General features: G+C 33.9%; 2 protein-coding genes across 4 annotated transcripts in view; one reads left to right on the top strand and one right to left on the bottom strand.

Annotated features, from left to right (window-relative positions):
* The window catches only part of LOC115448112 (calcium/calmodulin-dependent 3',5'-cyclic nucleotide phosphodiesterase 1), a 302717-nt gene that overhangs the window by 125609 nt on the left and 152129 nt on the right, over window positions 1-24979 (bottom strand). The window lies entirely within an intron of this gene.
* Window positions 8762-23775, top strand: LOC115451592 (maltase 2). The gene is made up of 12 exons (XM_030179949.1): window positions 8762-8812; window positions 11574-11732; window positions 11924-12103; window positions 13057-13214; window positions 14462-14587; window positions 15106-15362; window positions 16202-16400; window positions 17783-17890; window positions 18481-18631; window positions 19710-19905; window positions 21661-21798; window positions 23644-23775. Exons 2-12 carry the CDS (start codon window positions 11576-11578, stop codon window positions 23711-23713), a joined length of 1740 nt encoding a protein of 579 aa, XP_030035809.1. The 5' UTR covers window positions 8762-8812; window positions 11574-11575; the 3' UTR covers window positions 23714-23775.

The following is a 24979-nucleotide window of genomic DNA, read 5'->3' as shown; positions in this document are numbered from 1 at the left end:
AACACTACCGTGGCTACACACTGCTGCTTTGCGACAGAAATGGACATAGCGATGGTACCTCCCCATGCGGACTCTCACATATAAGAGACCTACCACCAGTATACGACTTGTTAGATTACTTCTGGATCGAAGGACCAATTTTATACCTTAAATTAAACAAATAAAATGTTCTTAATCAGCCATCATGTCCACACCTCGTAAACAGACCTAAGAATAAAAACAACAAAATTATTTACTTGATAAAACCTTCCTTTGAATGACAGTTGGCTTAGCAAACTCGCTGTAGCGTGACCATGAATGGGACAAAAGACGAAATACCCTCATTAATGAAGTCCCGTGAACTCGACCTTTTGTTTTCTTGCACGTTTCCTTGTTTTGTCAGGACGGAATATGTTGATTAATGAATTAAATGAAGATCTAAGTACAGTACTGTGTTAAATATACTTAAATGGATAGTGAACTTCGTATAAAATAGGACATTTCCATTACTGTTTAAAAATGCATTCAAATGGATAGCGGACATGTTAAAAAAAATTAAAAAATCTGCTATAGTCTCCTCTGAGCAGCATTCGGGTAGTTTAAACACAGCTTAGTGTTCCCAAAAACTTGTCGAGTTTCACCGCTGTCACGAAACTAGTGGCTCATAGGAGTTGCAGTTCTTAGGAAATAAAACTCTGTCTACCCTTTTGGAAAAAAGGCGTGATGTATGTTTGCATTCATGACTCCTGTTAAATATGTCCCGAAATAATATGTTAATATTTTTTTTTCTTATGCTAAAGCAATTCCAGAACCTTCTAAGATATATCAAATAAATGCCAATAAATCAGACCAAAGAAATGGTAACAAAGTGCCATGTGTTTTCAGATTTAAAGAGGTGATACGTCTCAAGCCGTCGCGGGCAAATAAAGGCTGGTATGGGGCCGGGATAGTCCTGAGTCGCATTGTGGATCAATCAATGGACATACCTATTTAATTATGGCGACAATCGACGGTCCGTTGTTCGTTGATAGAAACTTCACACTATTAAATATCATACTATAACATTTTAAAACTTTCTTAAACTGGTTTTAGGCATACCTACGTGAGAGTCCGCCTGGGTAGGTAGTACCACCGCAATGACTATTTCTGCCGCCAACATCAGTGTAAAGTCACTGTTGTGTTACAGTTTGAAGGATATTGTAGCCAGTGTAACTACTGGATATAATAAGACTTAACATCTCATGTCCCAAGATGGCAAGCGCAGTGGAATACCAAACAATACTTTTTAATTCAAGGCGTTGGATGGTGTTACGGCTTACCATCAGGCGAACGGCAAGTTCGTCAAGAAATAAAAAATCCCGTCCATATGTTTAGATATAAAAAAGTAAACTCCTCTATCATTATTGCAAAAAACACATTGCAACTATGTTTTTAAGACTGCATACAACTTATAACTATATTTTTTTTAGATATATTTTTTTCGGTGACTGACCGCTTTGCTAGTTGATAATAATAAGGCGCAAAAATTGCTATGTAATAAAGAGCATCTGTCAGCATCTCCTCAGATTTTAACGGCTCTCACAGCGTTATCTTCGGCTTAATCTTTTTTCTTAGAAAAAAGTGCTAAGCGGTGTCTTTGCGACGCAATTTTAAGCTGAATAAAAGATTTCAGTTTTATATCTGTCTTCAAGCAATTTTATTCCTTAAGACTTAAGTATAGTTTTTTTTTATAAAAAGAACTTCTTAACAAGCAATCTATTCAATATCATTTTTAAGAATAATATGAATTATTCTAATATAATTTTGTATAGTATAGTTCACGATGTATAATACTTTTGCGCATGGAGTTACTTAAATCTTTATTTAAAATGAATAAACCAAAATATCAGTAATTGTAACTTGTGTAATAATGGGGGTTTATACGACTTAACATCAATTCAATGACTTAGCAGAGCTAGTGTGCCTTATTACCATGGAATACGGAATATTAAAAAAAAATATGTTGCTTTTGTTTATCGGTAGGCGTAACGCTTAGAAAGGCAAAATACTCATTACCATAATATTTGCTCGTAAGAAATTTTTGCACGTGACAATACGTTTCTTTTAAGCTATAGCCTAAAAATTTAGGATGTATGTTATGAACTGATTCAGATAGTCGTTTATTTTGGCAAGTGACGCAGGCGTTTAATACATTTCACATAATCGTTATAGTATTTTTACAGCCACGACAAAGTGATCCCTCTGCGCCTGATGGTAGGTGGAGTGGGGTCTAATAGAATGTCGACTGGCGAGAGATGATTACCCCTTGACAGTCGACACAATTATGCCGGCCTGTTGGAACCGAATATACATACACAGGCTGATCCTGGAACGCGATACGTGGGCACTATGGAGGGTTTGAACACCTAAACACTAATATAATGTTATTCTTTTCAAACATCCATGTAGCAGGGAAAAAACGTTGCCAAATGGCTGGTTTCTTTGTAAAAATTTATCGCCTTTGTAAATTCCTCCCCAGAGGGAGTAGCGAGGAACGCTGCCGCACCAAAGTGAATGATAAATGAAATTTTTGCTCGCGAATTCTTTAGGCTGTTGTGTTTGGAAATTTTGATTGAAACGCGCCAGAAAAGTATTTTTTATCGGAAAAATTGCTTCGATGCGTATGATAAGTGCACGTTATGTGTCCTGTGAAAGATGCTCGCTAATATTATGCCGCCTAAAATACAATATTATTCAACAATCTGTTCAACGTGTTTTGCTAGTGGCAAGGCCCGTACTACTGTCAACCGCGCCTGGTTTTAGCCGCGTCAATTTGTTTTTTTTTTTTTTTATTGCATTGAATGACGAGATGAGTTTGTTGTTAGCCTGGTCGTAAGCAATACGAATGCCCTTAAACAGTAGAAACCCCATCCAACACCTTGAATTACGAAGTATTTGTTTGGTATTCCTCTGCACTCGCCATTCTGAGACATGAGGTGTTAAGTCTTATTATGTCCAGTAGTTATACTGGCTACAATGTCTACAGACTGCTGCTTGGCGGCAGAAATAGTCATTGGGGTGGTACTTTGATGATGATGATTTGATGGTGACCTTCGGGCGACCGCCGGGCCGAGTCCCTAACCCTATATACAACTTAACCTATGCACGGCCTACCAGCTTAAACTCCGCGGTGGCCCTCTTCGGCGCATTAGGGACGGCTGCGGGCTTCCTCTGACGTTGAAGTGTCTAGTCTGCGACCGCAGCCGCCCCTGCACATATGAGAGACCTACCACCAGTAAAATTTGTGTAAAAAGTATTCGTGCCCGATATGGCGATAGGCTCGCTTCCCAATCACATCATGGGGCGGAATACATACGGCGAAAAGTGGATGCATTAGTTGCGACTCTGCCTATCCTTTCGAGGATAGAAGGCGTGATTGTATGTATTATTATTTTTAATTTATATTTGATGGGCTTACTCATTAATACTCAACTATTCTATATGAAAAAAAAATGTTTTATTTCCATCAAAGAGAAAAAATATATTAAGTAACAAATAAGAGATGTGCATATTCGATCTCCATTTAGCTTTTTATAACAGGCATGAGTGTTAAAAAATGTAATATTTATTTGCATTTCATAAACGATATCATATTGTATGCAGACGGTCTTAATGCCGTATACATTTTCTCTAGTCAACCTTAGGGTGGTTGAGAACTGACGCTACAAAACCAAAATTATGAATCAGGCCATTTTTGACCAAAACTTACCTTTTTAGGGATAATTTTATGACATCATATTTTTGTTTTTCATCAAATATATGTTCTGCCTGCTGCCTACAACGCAATTTTAAATTAAAACGTAGTGTTTTACATACCATCGGGGAATGAACAAAAACCATACATGCCAAATGTATAACTTCATCATTAATACCGGCAACCATTGTGAAAATTTGTCGTTCCCATAGCGTAACCGACATTGCTCGCAGTTAATTAACTGTGACCCGGCGAGCGTTAACTTTATTGTTGGGCTCGTTCCCATTATAGTTTCGTTCCGTCTTGGTTTCTATTTGTATGGAATTTTGTGGGCAAATATATTTGCGGTAGAACGGATAGTAGACGATCTCGGATTCGATAGAAACACTGAGTAGTGAAATAAAACTAGTTTACAGATTTTATTGCGTTTTTTCCTTATTGCATTTCACAATTATAGGTTAATACATTACATACAATCCATTCCGACTAGGAATGTATCGTTAACTTTTCGTATGATCTATCTCAGCACACCTCTTGTCAATAAAATCTGCAGTTTTGGAACATCAGGAGAATATTAAAATCTGAAAAGTAGTTTCATTTGATGTATAACATTCGCGTAAAAATAAGACGTAATTCTGAATAGTGCATAAAATTACCACTCGTTTACAATTCGTTTTTGTTCCTGCCGACATTAAAATAGATAAAAGCCATTTTCTCTTCTCCATTAAAATGTATCGGTTGTATTTTTTAATTCGTGCTAAGATTAAAAACAAACTCATTCCCATTTTTAATAACAAAATGCAATATTAATTGCAAATAAGAAAAAGACAGTTCTGATTTAATAACCATAAAAAATACGTCGAATTGATAATCCTTGAAGTCGGTTAATACAATAGCCTATCCATAGTATTTATCGACGGGTGAAAAGCTAATTGTCTTAAGTGACATTTTTTGTGACACTAATTTTCATACCCGATGGACAGACCAGATAAAAGACTCGCCTGCCACCAAGTTCCATAAACTATTTGAAGATGCAATGAACAGAAACCGGTGGGGACAAATAATCTGCTCTAAATGTGATACATCCAGTGATGACCACGATCCTCAGTCATGAGGGACCGACTACACAGAGAGAGGTTTCATACATATTTAAAATCAGTTAATCAATCATTTTTCTGTTTTTTAAATATGTCGCTTATGTCAATTAACCTTCAACCGTCGATATAATCTGGTAAAATATGTTTCCAACTTCTTCTTATCCTGTTTGATATTTCGTTGCGAGTTGAGACTAATTAGTGTTCTTAAGACTCGCTAAGCACCTCTTGTTGCCATAAAATGATGGCTCTTGATCTTGGCTTACAGGAGCTGCAGTGGTGGGTGTGAAGGCGGGATAGTATCCCCACTTTTGAATATTACAGTAGTTGCGTAGGAAGTTCAAAGCAAAATCTCTTGGGGATACCCGGCAGGGAATTGATGGGACCCTAAAGGTAAGTTTTTATAAGTTCCGATCCTATACCGGCCTGGAGAGATAAATTTGTCTCCGTAGGGACCATTAAATACGACGTTGTAGGTAGTCTGTTAATCGATATACGAGAGACCGTATAGAATTTAACAAACATATATTTTATTCGAAATGAATAAGGTAGATATTTGTGTGATGGCAAATTGAAATTGAGGAGGCCCGTGCCCAGCAGTGGGACAGTAATATAATACAGGGCTCATATTATTATTAAATTGAAATAATAAGATATAAACTTCTATTGACTAATCAATAATTTTAATAAAAAATCCACATCAATTGTTCGATCCATTGCGAAAATGGACCAATCATGAATAAGAATTGTTGACATACTTACAAATGACTTCTTGTAATTGGATTATTCTTAGTATTAGATTGAAGATTAAGATTAGGTTTGTCTATTGAAAGCGACCGTCAGTCTACTCTCACGCTTTGCTTTAATCTATATATATACTATGATATAAAGCTGATGAATTTCTTTGTTTGAACTTCCTAACCTTAGCAACTATTAAACCGATTTTTTTTTTCACTAATAGAAATCCAAATTATTCCAGAGATAGGCTAGTTTTTATCCTGACAAAGTTTTTCACCCCGGAGAAACCGCAGGCAAAACCTAGTGGCGAAATAAAGAAAACATCTTAAAAATATATCTTAATAATACAAACTATTCGTTTGGATCACGTATCCTTTTTGTAAAAAAAATATCTTAACCCTTTTTCTTAAAAAAATATCCTTAGACTTCGCTTTAGTTTTTAACAGAATAAGATTTAAATCTTGCATTTCTTCAATATCTCAAGTAGTTGTTTCAAAAGATAAACCCTTTGAGGGATAACGTATTGTAAATACTATTAACAGAGAAGAAAAGTAGATTCGTATTGTTATAATATTTTTTTATGTTACACGAATGTTAGTCATTATAATAAAATTATTTTTCGATTTTTTCGTGGTTTTTGTATTATAATTTTCTCCCGATGTTTCGAAGATTTTGCTGCCATCATGCTTACGGGACGGCCTGGCTTGTTGGTCGTCGGAAAAGTAAAATTTACAATATCTACCTACATTTTACAATTATACAAAAACTTTAAATATTTTAGCTGCTGACGATCTACGCAGAATGAGCTCACAGTGTCTTGAAGTCTGGCTGTCAGTTTTTTGGGTTCCGATTGAATTAAGTATAGAACAGGATACCAGGCTTGTGCAAGCATCCAACTATCTCCTCTATTGAAATTCGGATGTCTTTCAATTTCAAATTCGCATTTATTTTTATTAAAAATTTTACAATACGTATTTCATGATTGTATAATCAATGTCAGAGATATCAAAAGAAAGTTCTTAAAAGCATTTCTTCGGGCGATGTCTCCATTTAATCATATATTCTAAGAAATATTCCATATAACAAGATCGTGTAGAATTAATTTCGCAAGCACTGCCCCTCTAAGATAAACAGAACTCTTTAAAATTTAAGCGAGTTAATGAAATATTAAATCTGAGATCGTGTGCACGCATAATCTTGAAGACGATGTAGGTCGTTATAAATGTTAATAGGTGACGGCTTAAGACCAAGTTTAGGGGTCGAGCACACGTGGGTTAAAAAGAGGTTATGCTTCATATGTCGTAAAATGTTCGTGATATTAGAAAAAACATAGTTTACGGGTGGTAGGTCTCTCATATGTGACAGTCCGCCTTTGTAGGTACCACCGCAATGTCTATTTCTGCCGCCAAGTAGCAGTGTGTGGCCACTGTTGTGTCCCGGTTTGAAGGGCATTGTAGCCAGTGTAACTATTGGACATAATAAGAATTATCGTCTCATCTCTCAGTATGGCGAGTGCAGTGGAATACCAAACAATATTTTATAATTCAAAGTGTTGGATGGTGTTTCTATTGTTTATGAGCCGTCGTATCGATTACCATCAGGCGACCGGCAAGCCCGTCTCTTCATTCAAAGTAATAAAAAAAATTACCTTTAAAGTTGAAAAGTTTGAAATTAATCAATTGGCGCTGGTATCTATGTGCGCTTGAGGTGTTCCGGTGCAGTGAAACATAGCGCCTGAATTTATATTTCAAAGATTTTTCCATAGTGTTTTGACCGTAAATATATGGTTATTGTTCCATATTCGGTTTCGTGTACTTTGGTAAATAATTTTAAGACTTAAAGCCAGGCTTTTGGGCTTCTATGAAAGAACCACTGATTGGGCTATAAAATAGATGATATAAGATTCAAAATGCGCCGAATACGTAGCTGAACTAAATCACTTTGTGCTTTGTGCTCCACGCCCTGATACATAAGTAAGGTTTAAAAGCTTTTCCCTCTATCATAGTCTCTAAAACTCTGTAGGACGTCAGAGAAATCAGTTTAAAAAAAATTTGCTTTACGAGAAATCTACCGGAATAAAAAGCAGAATATAATCTATGACGTAGTCTACGTGTTTGCCAAATTTCATCCGAATTCGTTAAGTTGTTTCTGCTTTTACTTCTATCAACATTTCGAAAAACTTTCGCATTGAATAGGAAACGCATAAGGTGGGAGATAATATCTTTAGAACATTTTAATATTTTACCTAACATTTTACAGTAATAATATTTTCGGGTGTTAAAATCAATTTATCTCTCATATTTATGAAAATTCATCTATGAAGTCCCCTTTTCTGTCTCTCTGTATGTTATCGATTTTCTCAAAATATACTAAACGGATTTTTATGAAATTTGCAATGAAGATAGTTTAAGATCCTGGAAAAATATATAGTGGGACTTTTATCCCGGAAAATTCCTTCACGCGGGGAAGTCCCTAGCAAGCTAGTGACATAATATGACTGATCTGTTGACTGACAATCTGATACCGGGAATGATATTTTTTATTCTGGTACAAATATTATAAACCACCAATAACAATTAAATTAGTATTTAGTTTAATAAAAACAAGATTCTAATTTAATTAGCTTATAAAATAAACCTGCAATTCAAACGACATATTTTTTAAGGAAAAGTTTAATGGTCCCTACCTCTTAATGGGTCAATTAAACACAATACGGTTTTGAGGTTCACCAAAACAATAGATTCAAGAGGCTTACTTACAAATAATCTTTTAAATTGTTCTCAAGCTGCTTACCTGAAAATAAATGGAAAGAGGTTATTAATATTTCAACAATGTTTTTTGATGTTCAATTAAGACCATTATTGTTTGAACATTGGTATATGTGCCTTTTATATTTTCAAACTTCTTAAGGGAATTTCGACCGTAATCGATTACTTTGACCTGGTCTTAGTTTAGTATACATTCTAGAGACAAATTTTGAATATTCAACGAGAATAATACTTTTTTTAAGGATTCACTACATATTTCGTCCTCTTTTATCGGTCTACGAGGGCCTACTATCCAATTACTAAAAATAATGTTTGTTCCTAACATAATAGCACGTATCAAAACATGTAATAGAAACGTCAAATGTTTTTCAAACAACCGTGATATGATACAATAATAATTTGAACATCGAATTGGAAAGAAATGTTTTGACAGTGACAGCATATAAGAATGGAACATTTTCGATTTTATTTCATTACGTTAAGGACTACAAAACTGACAGGTAATGTTTTTTTCATATTCGTTTTTTAAAACCATTTTTTTACTCTTTTTTTTTCGACATGTTAGTCAATGACATATTTATTTATCTAATTATTTTGCTATATTGTACCTAAGTACTTGCAATAACGTGCTCAAGCATAGCTTTTTAAAAATATAATTATAAACAACTATTTTGGATTTATGCACTCTGGTAAATACAAATGTTAGTGGTAAAATATATTTTATATCCGCCCGGATAGCAACCACCGTACCCAAGGTGTTAAAACCCGCCATAGTAGACCGCGTAAGTGTGTCGCGTTCTGGGATCAGCCTGTGTATATCTGGTTCGAACAGGCCGGCATAATTGTGTCAACTGTCGAGAGGTAATCATCTCTCGTCAGTCGACATTCTATTGGACTCCACTCAAAATACCACCAGGTGCCACTTAGCCGTGCCCGTTTCAAAAAAATAAAAACTAAATATATTAGGGCTTTATGTGTATAATATAAAAAATAATAATTACTGACATATTTTAATGACATTTATTTAAAGAAAAAAATATAGATCATTAATATTAAAAAAATATATATAAAGGCCAGATATACTCAATATGTGCTTAAATTCCACATCATAAAAAGTATCACACTAATAAAAAATACCAAATCAGCTGACAGAGAATCAAGTCTTTAATTATTTCGTAATAATGCCCAAAGCAACTAACTTAATTCGCTTTGCCATAATTTATTATTAATCGTCTATATCAATTTCAGACTGATGAAATTGCAAATTTCTTGCTGATTTCACGTTGTCAAGGAAGATTGCGTGGGGAGAATTTGTTCATTATTTTGTATGAAAATTCCTAGCTCAAAACTTTTATTTGAAGAAAATTGTAATGCTCTATGTAGTTCACATACTTAATATTATTTTAACAAATGAAATTTTTTTCTTGATGTCCTTTAATATTAATTATTAGGCTTGTCTATTTCTTAGTAAATAATGTGTATATTGATGTAATTTTTGATGACGAGACGAGCTTGCCGTTCGCCTGATGGTAATCGATACGACCGCCCATAAACAGTAGAAACACCATCCAACACCTTCAAGTACATAGTATTGTATGATATTCCACAGCGCTCGCCATCCTAAAACATGAGATGTTAAGTCTCATTATGTCCAGTAGTTACACTGGCTACAATGTCCTTCAAACCGGATCACAAAAGTGGCTCCACACCACTTCTAGAAACTCTTCCACTTCAGAAATAGACACTGTGGTGGTACCTACTCAGGCGGACTGTCTCATATGAGAGACCTATTATCAGATTTGTTTCAAACTTCAATGCGACACTATTCTAATATTTTTTAATTGATACAATTTCTATATGGCCTAATAATATACATTGATTATTTACTAACATAAACTTGGGAAAAAATATAATCTTCCTTTTGGATGTCGGTTAAATACTTTCACACCAAGGCAATAAGGAAAGTGATTACATTGAAGATACGATATAAATAAGTTAAGGTTCCCAAGTTTGTCCTGACGTCATTTATCATTTTCACACTTATTTAGATTCAGGTCAAATGGGATAGAACTTGGAGTTCTGAATAAGTATTTCGATCTAAAATTACATGATTATCAGGGCGTGCCTTTTGTCACAAGATATATTCAATGTTACATTAAAAAAAGTGGCCGTTGTTTTGGATTGTCAACCGAATATGAATGGCCTTTTTTTCAATTCTAACTTTAGACCTGTTATTTGTATCTATAGCCACGTTTAGATATGGATTTTAAAATCAATTAGTCATAAAACAAAGAAATTTAATATCTGGACACCTTTTTTAATTCTGTGGCGGGTTTAGCAAGAAATTTATTATTAGTGAGAAAACTTGCAGAAGATACCTTCTGCAAGTTTGCAGTACATACGTACTGCAAGTGATTTTTACCATTTTTTGTAAATAGTCATAGCAAGCCGACTTCTGCAAATTTTGCATACTAAATATTTTTATATATATCCTTTTTTATATCCTACTATGTTTTTCTCTTTGTTTCGAATCGATCTAAGTTTCCTTAATGGATATCTAATAATTTTATTAAAACCATTGATTTTTTTTACATTTTCCTTTAATATTAACTGCAGGTTTATCATAAACTTTTCTATCCACGATATTAAATTACTCTTTAATTTTTATTAACGTTTAAGAAACGACCGACGAAATAACTCTTGATTGCTTTCCAAATTGTTTTAATAATTAACGCGAAGGGCAAAGTTAAGATTTAGAGGGAATAGTAATTAAACGGTAGAAAATTGTTAGGAAAAATTACAATTAATAATGCCAACCGTGACCTGTGAAGATTTTCGCGTATTCATCCTTGATGTTAAATATTCAAATTTGCCTCTCTTTACGTAAACTAACTTCGTTAAATATAGTGCTATAATATTGGCTTTCTTAGAAGCAGACACCTTGTCAATTAGTCAAGATAATTTAATTACCTCACTATCTTACAGCGCGTACTACTACTTGAGTTGCTAAGGATGTCGTTTACTTGCTTTTCTTAATCAATTTCTTGTTTATTACCAACATGAGCGTCTGATCAGATAGATATAGCTTGTTTGAGCTGGACTCCATAATAGTAAGCGACAGTTATTAATGAATATCCATTGAAGAGTGAATAGAAGATCTTCTACATGGTTTTTTCAAGAATATATTATCATAGGAACTTACATAAAATCTTCTATGTCTGTATTGATTTAACGATAGCTTCACAGAAAAAATATTTTCAGGTATGTGGTGGTTGTTAGCAATAAATACTATCGTTAGTATAGAAGGAAGATACGAGAATGTGAATATAAAGCAAGATTGGTGGGAGACGGCGGTCTTCTATCAGATTTATCCCAGATCCTTCATGGACAGTGACAATGATGGAATCGGAGATTTGAATGGTAAGGTTGCTAACATTATTCTTGTTTACTTAAGGAAAACTGATGATGAAGCAGAAGAAAAACAATTTTAATGATTCAACTTACAATGGAATATTTATAATAAAAACGATTTATAATACTGGTTTTGATCTAAAGAAATAATAATTGAATTCAATTAACCTAAGAGACAACTGATAAATCATACTTTGCAGGTATAACTTCGAGACTCGAATACCTCAAAGAATTAGGAGTAGACGCGACCTGGTTGTCACCAATCTTCAAATCACCGATGCACGATTTTGGCTACGACGTCTCTGATTACTACACAATACAACCAGAGTACGGTAGCATGGAGGACTTCGAACAACTCCTAAAGAAAGCCAACGAGCTCAGTGAGTCATCATTATTATTCATGGCCCGATTCATTACGTAAATTTATGCATTACACCGAAAGGAATGATCAAAATTTTCATACTCTTGGAAATTTCGTTAACGTAGCGAATCGACCGTTTCAAGTTCGCGATGAGATTTTTGGCACATATTATATTTGGAGTTTTTTTTTTTAATCTTGTTAAGTGTAAACTATTAGAAAGTTCTAGAAATACATAATGTACTATGAAGGTCGTAAGCTCTAAGAAGAAGGTAAACGTCAGTCAGACAATTGTAGATTTAGGGTTCCCAACCTACTTCGAAGATTTAAATATATTCGACCTGAAAGAATAAAGAAAACTGTTTTAGGTTTTGCAGGCTCGTCAATTTATAAATTCTTCGTGTCCATCTGTCTACACCCTTGTTCGTTCCACATTGTTAACACACATGAAAAATTTTACGTTGCTTCTCGAAAAATATAATATTAGTATAAACTTTTAATTTATTCGCTGTGACAGCATTTTTTTATAAAGTTTGGTCGTCCCACTGGAAACTCGAGAGTTATAAGTTCAGAGTTCTGTATTTTGCATTTCGTGTAATCTAAAATGTCTCTGCAAGTCAGAGACTAATTGAATTTTATACGTATTTTCAGTGGTAGTAGAATAGAACAGTGAGTTAATAATCGCTATAAAATACGTGATGCATGCATAGTTTTCTTTACTGAAGCAAACGCGTTTCTTGTAGAATCATGATATCATACATTTCTGAATCAACGCCCTAAGCTTTATAATTCTATGCAACGAGTAAACACAGTACAACAAATAAGTCATAAATCATACATGTGTACTATCTAAAGTTCAAAATTCTATAGTAAAGTATCTTTGCCCACTCAATTTGCACAACAGCACAACGTTAAAAATGTTTACGATCAATTTTATTATGAGCCAAATAATATTTTACGATGTACGCATTTCAGATATAAAGATAGTGTTGGACTTCGTGCCAAATCACACTAGTAACGAGAGTGATTGGTTCGTAAAATCTGCAAATAGGGACGAATATTACAACGACTGGTATGTGTGGGAGAATGGACATTTGGACGATAGAGGCATGCGACGACCACCAAACAACTGGGTAATTATGTAGATATATGAGATTACTATTGATAGTGTTGCCAATTTTAATATGGTGAATTTATTTCCTCAAAAAGCGGCGATAGCCTAGTTAGTTAAATTTGTGGAGCGTTAGACAAATTTTTAAAAACTAATAATTTTTATTTTTCAAGATTTAATTGAATTAAACATACGTGTGATCAAATAGAAGTTTATATTCAAACTGAACTTATTCTAAGTTGAGTTATATTAGCTTATCGTATCTTACATTGTATGTTATTCTCAGAACAAAGATGTTATTGTTTAGACTAGCGGTGTGGCGAAGCGGATGCGATGAAAGCAATTCTTACGCCAGCTACGCTCTAACTGTGATAACGCGAGGTGTTGGTAACATAACTAGTTGGTTGTAGAACGGACTGCCGAGACGAAAGTCCGCAGGTTCAAAACCCAAAGGCACACACCTCTGACTTTTCTAAATAAAATTAAGTGTGTATTCTTTGTGAATTATCGCTTGACTTAAAGGAGAAGGAAAACATCGTGAGGAAACCTGCACACCTGAGAAATTCTCTATTAGGAATTTTCGAGTGTGTGTGTAGTCTACCAATCCGCACTAGGCCAGCGTGGTGGACTAAGGCTTAATCCCTCTCAGTAGAGGAGGCCCGTGCCCAACAGTGGGATAGTATAAAATACAGGGCCGAAATTATTATTATATATTTATTCCTTAACTAGCTGTCTCGACAGACGTTGTCCCGTCTTAACTTTGAATTTGCAGCGCGCATTCAGTCAATCGCTGAGAGTTATTTCAAACAATTGACATTTTCGTTAAGTTTTCTAATTTTCCGCGCAATTTCTTGAATGTTTTCTTTCATAAGAACCTTCTCTTGACAATAACAAACACGTCAAAAATATAATTAGCGAAATTGTTCCACCCGACACGCGTAATGCGATGACCAAGGGAAATAGAGATTGATTTTTATATATATAAATTCTTTAATACATATCATTGTAATGACGCTGTTATAACAAATGGCAAACTGTGAACAACATGAGTACAAGCACAAAGTAGACATTAAGAGATAAGGATGACGCGTATGTCACAACAACATTACACAATATTTTGCCATCACTATAAATTCTGCTTTAATAAAGCATCGGAATAAATACTTACAAATATTGAGAACCATCATTATCATAGAAACCAAACGAACTTATATTTGATGCTGTTGATTTATATATTTTTTATTACTCATTGTTGAATTGTTTATGTAGATCAGCGTGTTTAGAAAAAGCGCATGGTCGTACATGCCTACCAGAGATCAATATTACCTTCATCAGTTTGGGGAAGCACAACCAGATTTGAACTTCAGAAATCCTGTTGTTGTCGAAGAAATTAAAGTAAGCTTTATTTATAAGTTTAACAGAGTATAAAATTTAAATTAGTTTACCTCCGTTTTGACTTTTGTCCGACTTGAATCGTTGTTTATTCGAAAGATTTTGAGGATTAGAATACTTATTACTTTAGCAGTGGTAATTAATATTAATAACCTCAAATATAATAATTAAAGATTATGATTTTAAGAGTTCATAACTAGTAGTAAAGTTAAAACCCAACGTGCCTGCAAAGACCATTTCAAAAATGATTGAAGGATTATTTTAACAAAGTTGTTGAAGACTGAACCAATGCGTATAATAGCTGATATTTTTTTATTTATACGTGCACGCAAAGTGACCCCACTGCATCTGATGGTAAGTGGAGTGGAGTCCAAAATAATTTCGACTGACGAGAGTTCATCCCTCGACAGTCGACATAATTATGCCGGCCTGTTGGAACCGGGTATACACAGGCTGATCCCGGAACGCGTCTGTCCGATCCGGACGGATATAAATTGATCCTACCAGCATATATATTGCAGAATATCATAAAGTTCTGGCTCGAAAAGGGAGTAGCAGGCTTGAGAATAAATTCAATCAATTACCTTTATGAAGCTGATAAGGATTTATATGGAGGACGGTATCCCAGCGAGCCAATCACGGGCAAACCTGGCCTTGGTCCTGATGACTATGGATATCTAGACCACGTTTACACGAAGGATCAAGAAGAGACATACGACATGGTCTCGCAGTTTAGAGATGTGTTTGATGCTATCACTATAAGAGATAATTTGACAAGGTATGGCTTTTGGAGTTTATTGTCTCATTGTTTAATTCAAGATTTAGAATTATTGTTGAGTAATTTCCATTTCTTTCTGACCATAAAATATTGATTGGTCGACATTCATTGAATGCATTACTTATAAAGAAAATCAGATAAATCCATAAAGTGCTAACTCATCGAACAATTGGAATTATTTGTACAAACTTTAAGCCGTCTCTGACGTTAATAATCCACAAGTTTACTTAACGAAATAAATAAAATATGAGCTATATCTCAAAACATTACTTTACGAAAAAGTTTTTAAGTTTGAAATATGACGCTGATTATTTTAAAGTGGTTGATTCAGTGGACTTTTTAACTTGGCAAAACTTTGTACATGCCGAAATCAAATATTAACAATGAGAAAGCTTGAAAATTAAGTATATTTGATTTATGTTAATTATAAATGCGAAAGTTATAATTAAGATTAATGCTCATTCTATAATTTTAAAACTTATAAATTTATAATATATCTTAATAAATGTTTGTGAATGACGAAAATCTAATGAACATAGTTGCAATAACAAAACTTAAAATCAAGTAACATAATTCAAACAGGTTAATATTTAAAATTAATATTTTTAATGGCTACACGATAAAATGATATAACTTCTAATTCCCGGCTCAGAACCCACAATTAACTATCAATAAACACAGATCCATCACAGCTAAAACAACTTTAGGGTTAAGCGAACATTCTTCACCAAAATCACTTTGATGCCGACCCTCGTCATAACAGTCAACATTCCTCAAAAATTAAAGGCCAACTTTATTTAGTGAATTATGAACACCGGCGTCCAACCCTTTTGTTTCAGGATTATGATGACAGAGGCCTTTACAAGCATCAAAAATGCAGTGAAGTATTACGGCGAGGGAATTCATTTAGGAGCTCACATCCCCTTCAACTTTGCGCTTATACAGGATCTGGATAAGGAATCTGATGCTAGGGACATCAAATATGCTGTCGATCGCTGGCTAACTTACAAACCTTTGAAAAAACAGGCTAATTGGGTGGTGAGTGTATTCTTTCAAATAAATCATCTTTACACAATTTATTTTTCACATTCTGCGGCCACAGAAAAGATACTCCACTACACCTCATTACAAGTTAAGTGGAGTCTAATAGAGCATCGATTGATGTTCGTAACTAGAAAACATAAGATTTTGATAGAATCTACAACAAAGTTTCTAAGATAAACAGTTTCTGCATTATTTTTATATCATATTGCAAGTGACAGATATAATTTACTGTAAAATACCTGCTGTTCCACTATTTCCATTTCCTTTTACGTAGAACAATTTTATTGTAATAGCGTGTCTGATGGATGCATATTATTCTTCAATATATTTATAAACACCCTTTATACAATATATTTAAAATATATTATTAAACGTAATAAAAATATAGGACACATTTGCTAGTGTGGACTACTACACTAGTAAAAGTGCTACCGCAATTAAGATGAGGTATTTACATCTCATAGACTTTATTTATCTCTTAAATTTAATTATATTTTTAGTGTAATAAAAATCCGAGTAACATTAATTTGATGAAATTTACAATAAAAGAATCGTGATGAAATTCCATGTTCTATCTTTCGTAAAGGAAGCATCAGAGATCATAGCACGTTAACCCTTCCTTTCTAATGTAATTTAACGTTAATGTTGAGCATCCTTTAAAGTGTATTAGTCTACTATAACGTAGACGATCTTAAGCATTTAATCACATGCATTAAGCCCGTTTAATCCAGTTACTACCTAGACTACGGCCTATTTGAGTAATTATGTTAATTATTTATACATAGGAATTAAGTTTAAGATAAAGACAAATTAGCTGTGGATTTAAAGTAACATTTTGAATTATTTTGTTAATTTAATGGTGTCTTGTAATGGTTTTAGCTTCTTTCTAATTTGAACAAAGTTTAATAATATTAATATTTTTAATAGTTAAGCCAAGGGAAATTTCATATCGATAAAAGTATTAAGTTGGTTTTTCTATATCGTTATCTTCATTTTAATTAAATTAATTGTTCAATAGCTGACCCGACAGACGTTGTCCCGTCTTAACTATGAATTTGCAGCGCGAATTCTGTCAATCGCTGACAGTTATTTCAAACAATTGACATTTATATAAGATTAATATTTTTATTAAGTTTTCTTAAATTTTCTAACATCCACGTTTTTCGCATTTTTCGAATTTTTTCTTTAATAAGAATATTCTTCTGGCAATAACAAACACAACAAAAAGAAAGTGAAATCGGTCCAGCCGTTCACGCGTGATGGCGTGACCAAGGGAAATAGGGATTCATTTTTATATATATAGATATGAAACCTAGTTCACCATTGAAGGAGGCATTAATACTGACAATGGTTTTCTTGTTATTTTTTGATTGCAGGTCGGAAATCACGATAAGAGTAGAGTTGCTTCCCGTTTCAGACCAGAACTGGTGGATGCTTTCAACATGCTGGTCTTGTTGCTTCCTGGAATTGCTATAACTTATATGGTAAGGTTTGAGTTATTACCTAATTATTCAAGTAATTATGTTGGTTATAAAAAATTGTCTATCAACTCGTACACTTTAGTAAGGCTATATATTGGAGACGTTTACTCTGTAGGTACAAGATAATGCAGAAGACCACCGGATTCTGTTTGGTAGGTTTTCAAAACCAGTAAATAAACTATATTAAAATTGATTCAAATCTTTTCCAAAAAGAAAGCTAATGTTCTAAGCAATAAACTGACACCAATAACCTTAATTCTTCCAATTTACAAAAGAAAATCTAATAAGCTATGGAAACTAGGATTTAACACCTAAAGTGTACGGCAAACAGCAAGTACAATAATACGTGAATTTAGTTAGGTTGTTTTTGGTCGTGATATATAGTATATGTACCCAATTAATACAATTTATATAATAGTTGTAAGTTTGAAGGTTTTAAAAAGTTTGTTGGACATAAAAACAACTAAACCAGTTACTTTAAAATAAAAATATTAGTGTTATCCGTACACGTATTCGTCTTTATTTCCTAGTACCGCTCTCAAAACAATCTCCAAAATATGATATACATATCATCGAGTTTCTGATTATTAAAGGGTGAAGAAATAGGCATGTTAAATGGCTTCGTGCCGTGGAGCGAGACGAAGGATCCTCTGGCTTGCAATACCGACGACCCCGTCAATTTCATCGAAGTATCCCGGGATCCTGTACGCACACCGTTCCAGTGGAGCAATGGAAAAAACGCTGGTAAATATGAATAAAGGAAATTTTTTAGATTTATAATAGAAATAAGTAGTTAATACTATCAGAGGATAGTCTTTGAACAAAACTGATCTAGCAATCGAATTCAAGAATAAATTTTATAGCATCGTATAAAAGCGAGTCAAGACAATATATTTAGACATATAACATAATTATCACTAAGCATATGCAATAAAGAATGACGTAACTGGGAATATTGAAAAATTTTAAACACCGACGTCGAATGAGCGATAAATATCATTATTGTTATGAATATAAATAAAAATTGGCAGTAATCAAAATATACGAGTTGCGGTTTTTCTTGGAATTGACGATGTATGGTTCAAAATCATAATAAATGATGACGTAAAAGGGTTCTCCGTAAGCAGGTCCCATGAGGAAAATGGAAAATGAAATTCCATTAACGTAATAGATGCAACGTTCCATCGACAATTGCTGACTGACATGAAATATTATCTAGAAGCAATAATAAATGCTAATAATCTTTTTGAATAATAAATTGGTTTATGTTGAATTAGTTTTAAATTTAAAATTTGAAACAGACGCACTTATTGCTGTTGGATCGTACTCAAGCTTGACGTGTACATAGAAGTGCTTTTAGAATATTCGAGAACAGTCTTCGACTATTGACAAAATGTCAGAAAATAGTATCGAAAGCATTATTTGATTCACGAAACGAGTTTGTCATTTACTTCGTGTTGTCTTCAGTACTTTATTCGGTGACCGTAATGACCCTTTTGAATATTTTGCGTACTTGAATAAAATACGGGACAAGGCGATAGGATGGTCGTGGGATATTAAAAGTACACGCTTTGAACAGCATTACATTAATATTTAATTAGTATACATCAGTTTGACTTAATTTCATGGTAAATATTTGAATTTTAAGTCTTAAATTTACAGCAATATTAAGTAATTGATCATCAACATCGTTAATTTTTTTCTTATTTACAATCTTCTTTCACTGCTGTTTACTTAGATAGATATGGATAGGGGGGTTGAGAGGATACGTCTGATCTATAAGATCCCAAATACACGAGAAAATTTATCTGATGCCTTCCAGGGTTCTCAACAGCAGAGAATACGTGGCTGCCAGTAGCTGATGGTTTTGAGAGCCTTAACGTCGCCAGCCAAAGATCAGCGGTTCGCTCCCACTACCAAGTTTACAGGACGCTTACCAACCTCCGCATACGCCCAGCTTTCCGTCTCGGCAGATACGAATCTTTGGCATTGAATAACGATGTGTTCGCTTTTAAAAGGTTTGTTATCTAAACTAATGTGCACGGTGTAGTTAATGTTCAAATGTTTAAAAAACAATGAAAGAATTAAGTATATTATGCCGAATTTAATATGTTTGATGGCTATAACAACAAAAAAATTGCTGGTCTTTGAAATATGGAGTGTCCAAAATATACAAAATGCCGGTTGAATTATTTATTAATTAACTACTGGACATAGTGAGACTTAAGATCTCATGTGTCAGGATGGCGAGCGCAGTAGAATACTAAACAATACTTTATAATTCTAGGACAGCTTGTCGTTTTGTCATACAAAGAAATATATAAAAGAATAAAAAAAAAAATTACAATGAATTCTTATATTTACGCGAATGTTAGACATTAAAATTAAATAATTTTTCGAATTTTATCGTAAACGTCGAGAAAACTAAAATAATTAAAACCGCGATAAAATCCGAAAAATAGTTTAATTTAAAAAAGAATTAACGTCAACTCGCGTTCCACACTCGTCAGATAAGTTAACAATTTATATGATCGTGTATTATTAAATTAATTTAACCTAAAGACATAGGTGATGGTAATTTATCATTAAAGTCCAATGGATAATGGAGTGTCGAAAGGGGTGTATGGATTGACCTCTACGCAATCTGTACTGTAATTATTATATTTAAACCCGATTCCGAAAAAGATAGCTCATCCTGGACATAGTGATAGTTGTAGTTTTTCATACATATTCGCACTTGTGATAGGTTTTTGCAGTCTTTTTAAAATTAATGATTATTTGTTCCGTATTTCTCCATTCAGCTAAAGTGCTACCGCGAATGAGGTGAGGTTATATAAATTTCATAGACTTTTGTTTATCTCTTAAAACTGAATATCTAGAGAATTTAAAATCAATATTAATATTATAAAGAGAAAATTGTAAGTTTGTTTGTTTGCAGGGCTCAATCTCTGGAAGTACTAAACCGATATTTTTTTTCACTAAAAGCATTATTATTATAGGGTACTTTTTATAACAGGATAATATTCATCCCAAAAATTCTTTTTCACGAGGGTGGGGCCGAACATTGATATAATATACGTACTATTAGATTTGGCGTTCCGAACATTCACTGTGTTTAACTGAATTGAACTGTTATGCATTCAAACTGATTTTAGTATGGTGTCAATATTGATGCTTTTGGCTGTGTACGGAGTGGCCCTCATAATATAAAAACGCCAGTTTAAATGCAAACTTGGATGTGAATAAAAATTATTAGTCAAATAAGTAAAATTATTTGTTGTTCAAAGTGAATAAATAGATTATAACAGTGACGTTTTGGTTATATGGCCGTTTGTATCTATAGAATATACGTCAATGTTTGTAAGTATGTCAACAATTCTTATTCATGATTGGTCCATTTTCGCAATCGATCGAACTAGTAATTGGGATTATTTATTAATATTGTCGATTACTCAATAGAAGTTTATGTCTTATTATTTCAGTTTGCCATCATACAAATATCTACCTCATTCATTTTGAATAAAATATATTTTTGTAAAATTCTAAACGGTCGCTCGTATATCGATGAACAGACTACCTACAATGTCGTATTTAGTGGTCTCTACGGAGACAAATGTATCTTTCAGGCCGATATAGGATGGGAACTTATAGATTATAATATCCATATATACAAATAGTTTATATGGACGTTCGTGTCTATATAATATACGTCAGTGGGCCGAAGGTAACAGCTAATATTGCATAGATTTTTATTCATTATTATTTATTTTCAGATGGTACAACGATGATACTTACATCGTCGTCATAAATGTCGGAAAAACCTATCACATTGTGAACCTAACTGCCTTCGATCTTGTCTTCGGGCAGCTGGAAGTCGAAGTTAGCAATGTATTGTCTTCAAGGACTTACAGGTACAGAGAAAAGAAAACCTTTTTTGTTATCACTTTAAGTTTATTTTAGGTTATGTAATTGATGGAAGATACGGCCGAATAAACAATATTGGATTGTGTACGGCTGTGATTGATTCAGGTGATGTTACTGATTTAAGTATTTCAAGTATACAAAAAGCTGTATTTTTTACAAAGACAAGAAAAACGTAAACAAAATAATAAAATATCGTCTGACTTATTCCCGTTTTCAATAAACTTTTACAATATTAATATTGAATCCGATTCCGAGAATGAACTGATCAAAATAACTCATTTGAAAGCATGTCAAAAAAACCTTTGTTCTGATAGGTGATTGGTTTGCTGGTGGTAGGATATCTATACTCGAATATATAAAAATGAATCCCTATTTCCCTTGGTCACGCCATCACGCGTGAACGGCTGAACCGATCTCACATTTTTTTTTGTTGTTTTTGTTATTGTCAGGAGAAGGATCTTATGAAAGAAAAAATTAAGGAAGTTGAGCGGAACGGTAGAAAATTTGAGAAAAGTTCATTTCAGCGATTGACAGAATGCGCGCTGCAAATTCATAGTTGACAGGACATCGTCTGTCGGGTCAACTAGTATTTGATAGTCGCCGGATAGCGACACCACACACAAGGTGTTAAAAGTGTGTCGCGTTCCGACATTAGCCTGTGTATATCCGGTAACAAAAGGCCGGCATAAATGTGTCGATTGACGAGGGGTAATCATCTCTCGTCAGTTTACATTCTATTGGACCCCACTCCATTTACCATCAAGTGATGTAGGGTCACTTTGCTGTGCACTTATAAAAAAGGTAAATTTTTGTGAAAGATCGAAAACAGCGATTGGGATCGTTTATTGAAATATGCAGTTAGAGTTGCAAATGTGAGTGATACATAAAGAATAGACAAGTTTCGATTTTGTTATTAAAGACGTAAGGTAACTAATAAAATGCTATAAAGGTATAAAAAACACGAGCGTAAAAACAAGAAATAGTCACTTTATTCACTTTTTCTTTTATATTTCGACATTAAGGGTGCTGAGCTTTATTACTTTGAGTAGGCAGACGTTGACACGAATGATTTGAAGCTTTTAAATTCAGTTTTATATTTCGTCCTAGATAGTTTTTTTGGGAATCCAAAAATAATAAAACATTTGCTGAAATAGCCCTTTAAATAGCCAGCTCTTAGTTTGTACTAGGATTATGTCTCGAATATATAAAAAAATTGTAAAGCTCTTAATGGAATAGTTAGTTTGTAGTCCGTACATTATTGTTTTCAGAGATCTTTTCTTACTAATATAAATGCGTAAGTTTGTGAAAAGGTTTAGATGTTTGTTAGAAGTAAATGCAGAAGCAACTGAACTGATTTAGATCAAATTTGAAACACCCATAGATCATGCCCTAGATTAACATGCTTTGTATCCCGGTAATTTGAAGTAGGTGGCGCTGGTATCGTCGGTACTGCGGTTCGCTAGTGATTATGAGATTTTCGTAGGTAGAAAGTCTTTTAACGTAAACGAAGTCGCGACCTACTGGTTAATTATAATTTTCTATCATAGAATGCCTCGAATCGTCGGGAGAAAATAATAATATAAATAACCACAATAAAATCCAGAAAATACTTTTATTTAATGCCATCATTCGCGTAAACATAAGAAATCATTATAGAATCTCTCCTTCTTTATCTTTTATTTTTATATTAGCTCGGCACAGAGAAGCCACTTGCTTCTCTGTAAGCGAAGTAAAAGCCCATAGAAAGTGTCAACCTTTGCATCTTGCATCTCCTTTCCTCCTATTAGATATGTCGAGTGAAATAAATGTTTACCTAACTATTCGTTTTTCAGTGACAACGTTCAAGCTAATTACTTAGATTTGGCGGCTGATGAAGCATTAGTGCTGAGGATGCAGGTGTAAGAAGAACGTATACCTTTACTAACAGCATATATTTCTTCAATTAAATAAATGTGAATACTATTTTACTTTGTTTCATTCGAACGCTGATTCTCAATTTCACGTTTGATTTGGATCTGACCATAGCTTTAATCTAGACGTAGAAGTTTCCTTTGACTTACTTCTATGGATAAAGCAATCAAGATTCCTTTGACCATATGTAACGTGTCCCATGAATTCCAAAGACGTCAGACGTACACAATCTGGATTACAAACCAAAGCAATATTATATCCTAAGCAATATTCAAAGTAAACTCCTATTGTAAGACCAAAATCTTTAATCAAATACAAGTATTAAAACGTTTCCACATTATCCGATCCGATGTTGTTATCGGACACGATATTGGCACTTAAATGTATGAAATATGTACCTGCCTTTCACATGGTCCGATATCGGATAACAAATCCAATAATGATCTGGTTGTGCCACCTTCGGACGCCTATCGCCAGGTTGCTATCGGTTGATTTTGTTTGTATAGGTATACGCTATAGCTATACGTATATCTAGATTTTTTGTGTGCATAAAGAAAGCAAAAAGGTGATAATTCCTAATAAAGCTCCTTAAAATATAAGCATTAGTTGACGATATTCGGAATAACGTCTAGGGAAATGTATCTAGGTGATTTATTAGCACATAAAAAATCAATTGTTACCAATTAAGATGAACAAAGGTATTTCGTTTTTCGTTAATGACACAAAAATATTAATAATTAAGTTTTCATTTATAATCTGCCATCCTGTCCGCACAAACCTACTGCAAAAATGGTTGCATCGGACCAATATAATCGGAAATATCAATATGAGAGTGGAGATACAACATGATATCGGATATCGGCTACCAGCGTCCGATATCGATGTCGTTTCGTCTAACATTACAATAAACTAGGTGTTGCTCGCGAGTTCGCACGCGTGAAAAGCCTTTCCCGCTACAAAACTAAAAAACACTATAGTGACTCATAGCTTCACCGGCACGATGCCAATGCCATCTATTTAAAAAATCTGAATAAAATAGTCTATTATTTCCCATGGGTGCAAATTCTTAAAATGAACAATACCCTGTGTTAATCCGTGATATAGTCTACCCGTGTGCCGAATTTCATCCAAATCCGTTCAGTACTTTCTTCGTTTCCTCATCATTATCATTTCAGCCGGGAATCGTCCACTGCTGGATATAGTCCTCCCTCATGGACCGGTTCTGGGCTGCCCTCATCCATCGGACTCCGGCGTCCC

Source organism: Manduca sexta, chromosome 23 (genome assembly GCF_014839805.1).
Source record: "Manduca sexta isolate Smith_Timp_Sample1 chromosome 23, JHU_Msex_v1.0, whole genome shotgun sequence".
Lineage (NCBI taxonomy): Eukaryota > Metazoa > Arthropoda > Insecta > Lepidoptera > Sphingidae > Manduca > Manduca sexta.
Note: the sequence above shows the minus strand (reverse complement) of the source record. Positions and strands in the feature narration are given on the sequence as shown.

Bases quoted from the DNA above. Each gene is read 5' to 3' on its own strand.
- LOC115451592 (XM_030179949.1), top strand. From the start codon at position 11,576: ATGTGGTGGTTGTTAGCAATAAATACTATCGTTAGTATAGAAGGAAGA. The intron at 18,632-19,709 runs GTAAATATGAAT...GATGCCTTCCAG, and splicing joins GAGCAATGGAAAAAACGCTG to GGTTCTCAACAGCAGAGAAT. The intron at 19,906-21,660 runs GTTTGTTATCTA...ATTTATTTTCAG, and splicing joins GATGTGTTCGCTTTTAAAAG to ATGGTACAACGATGATACTT.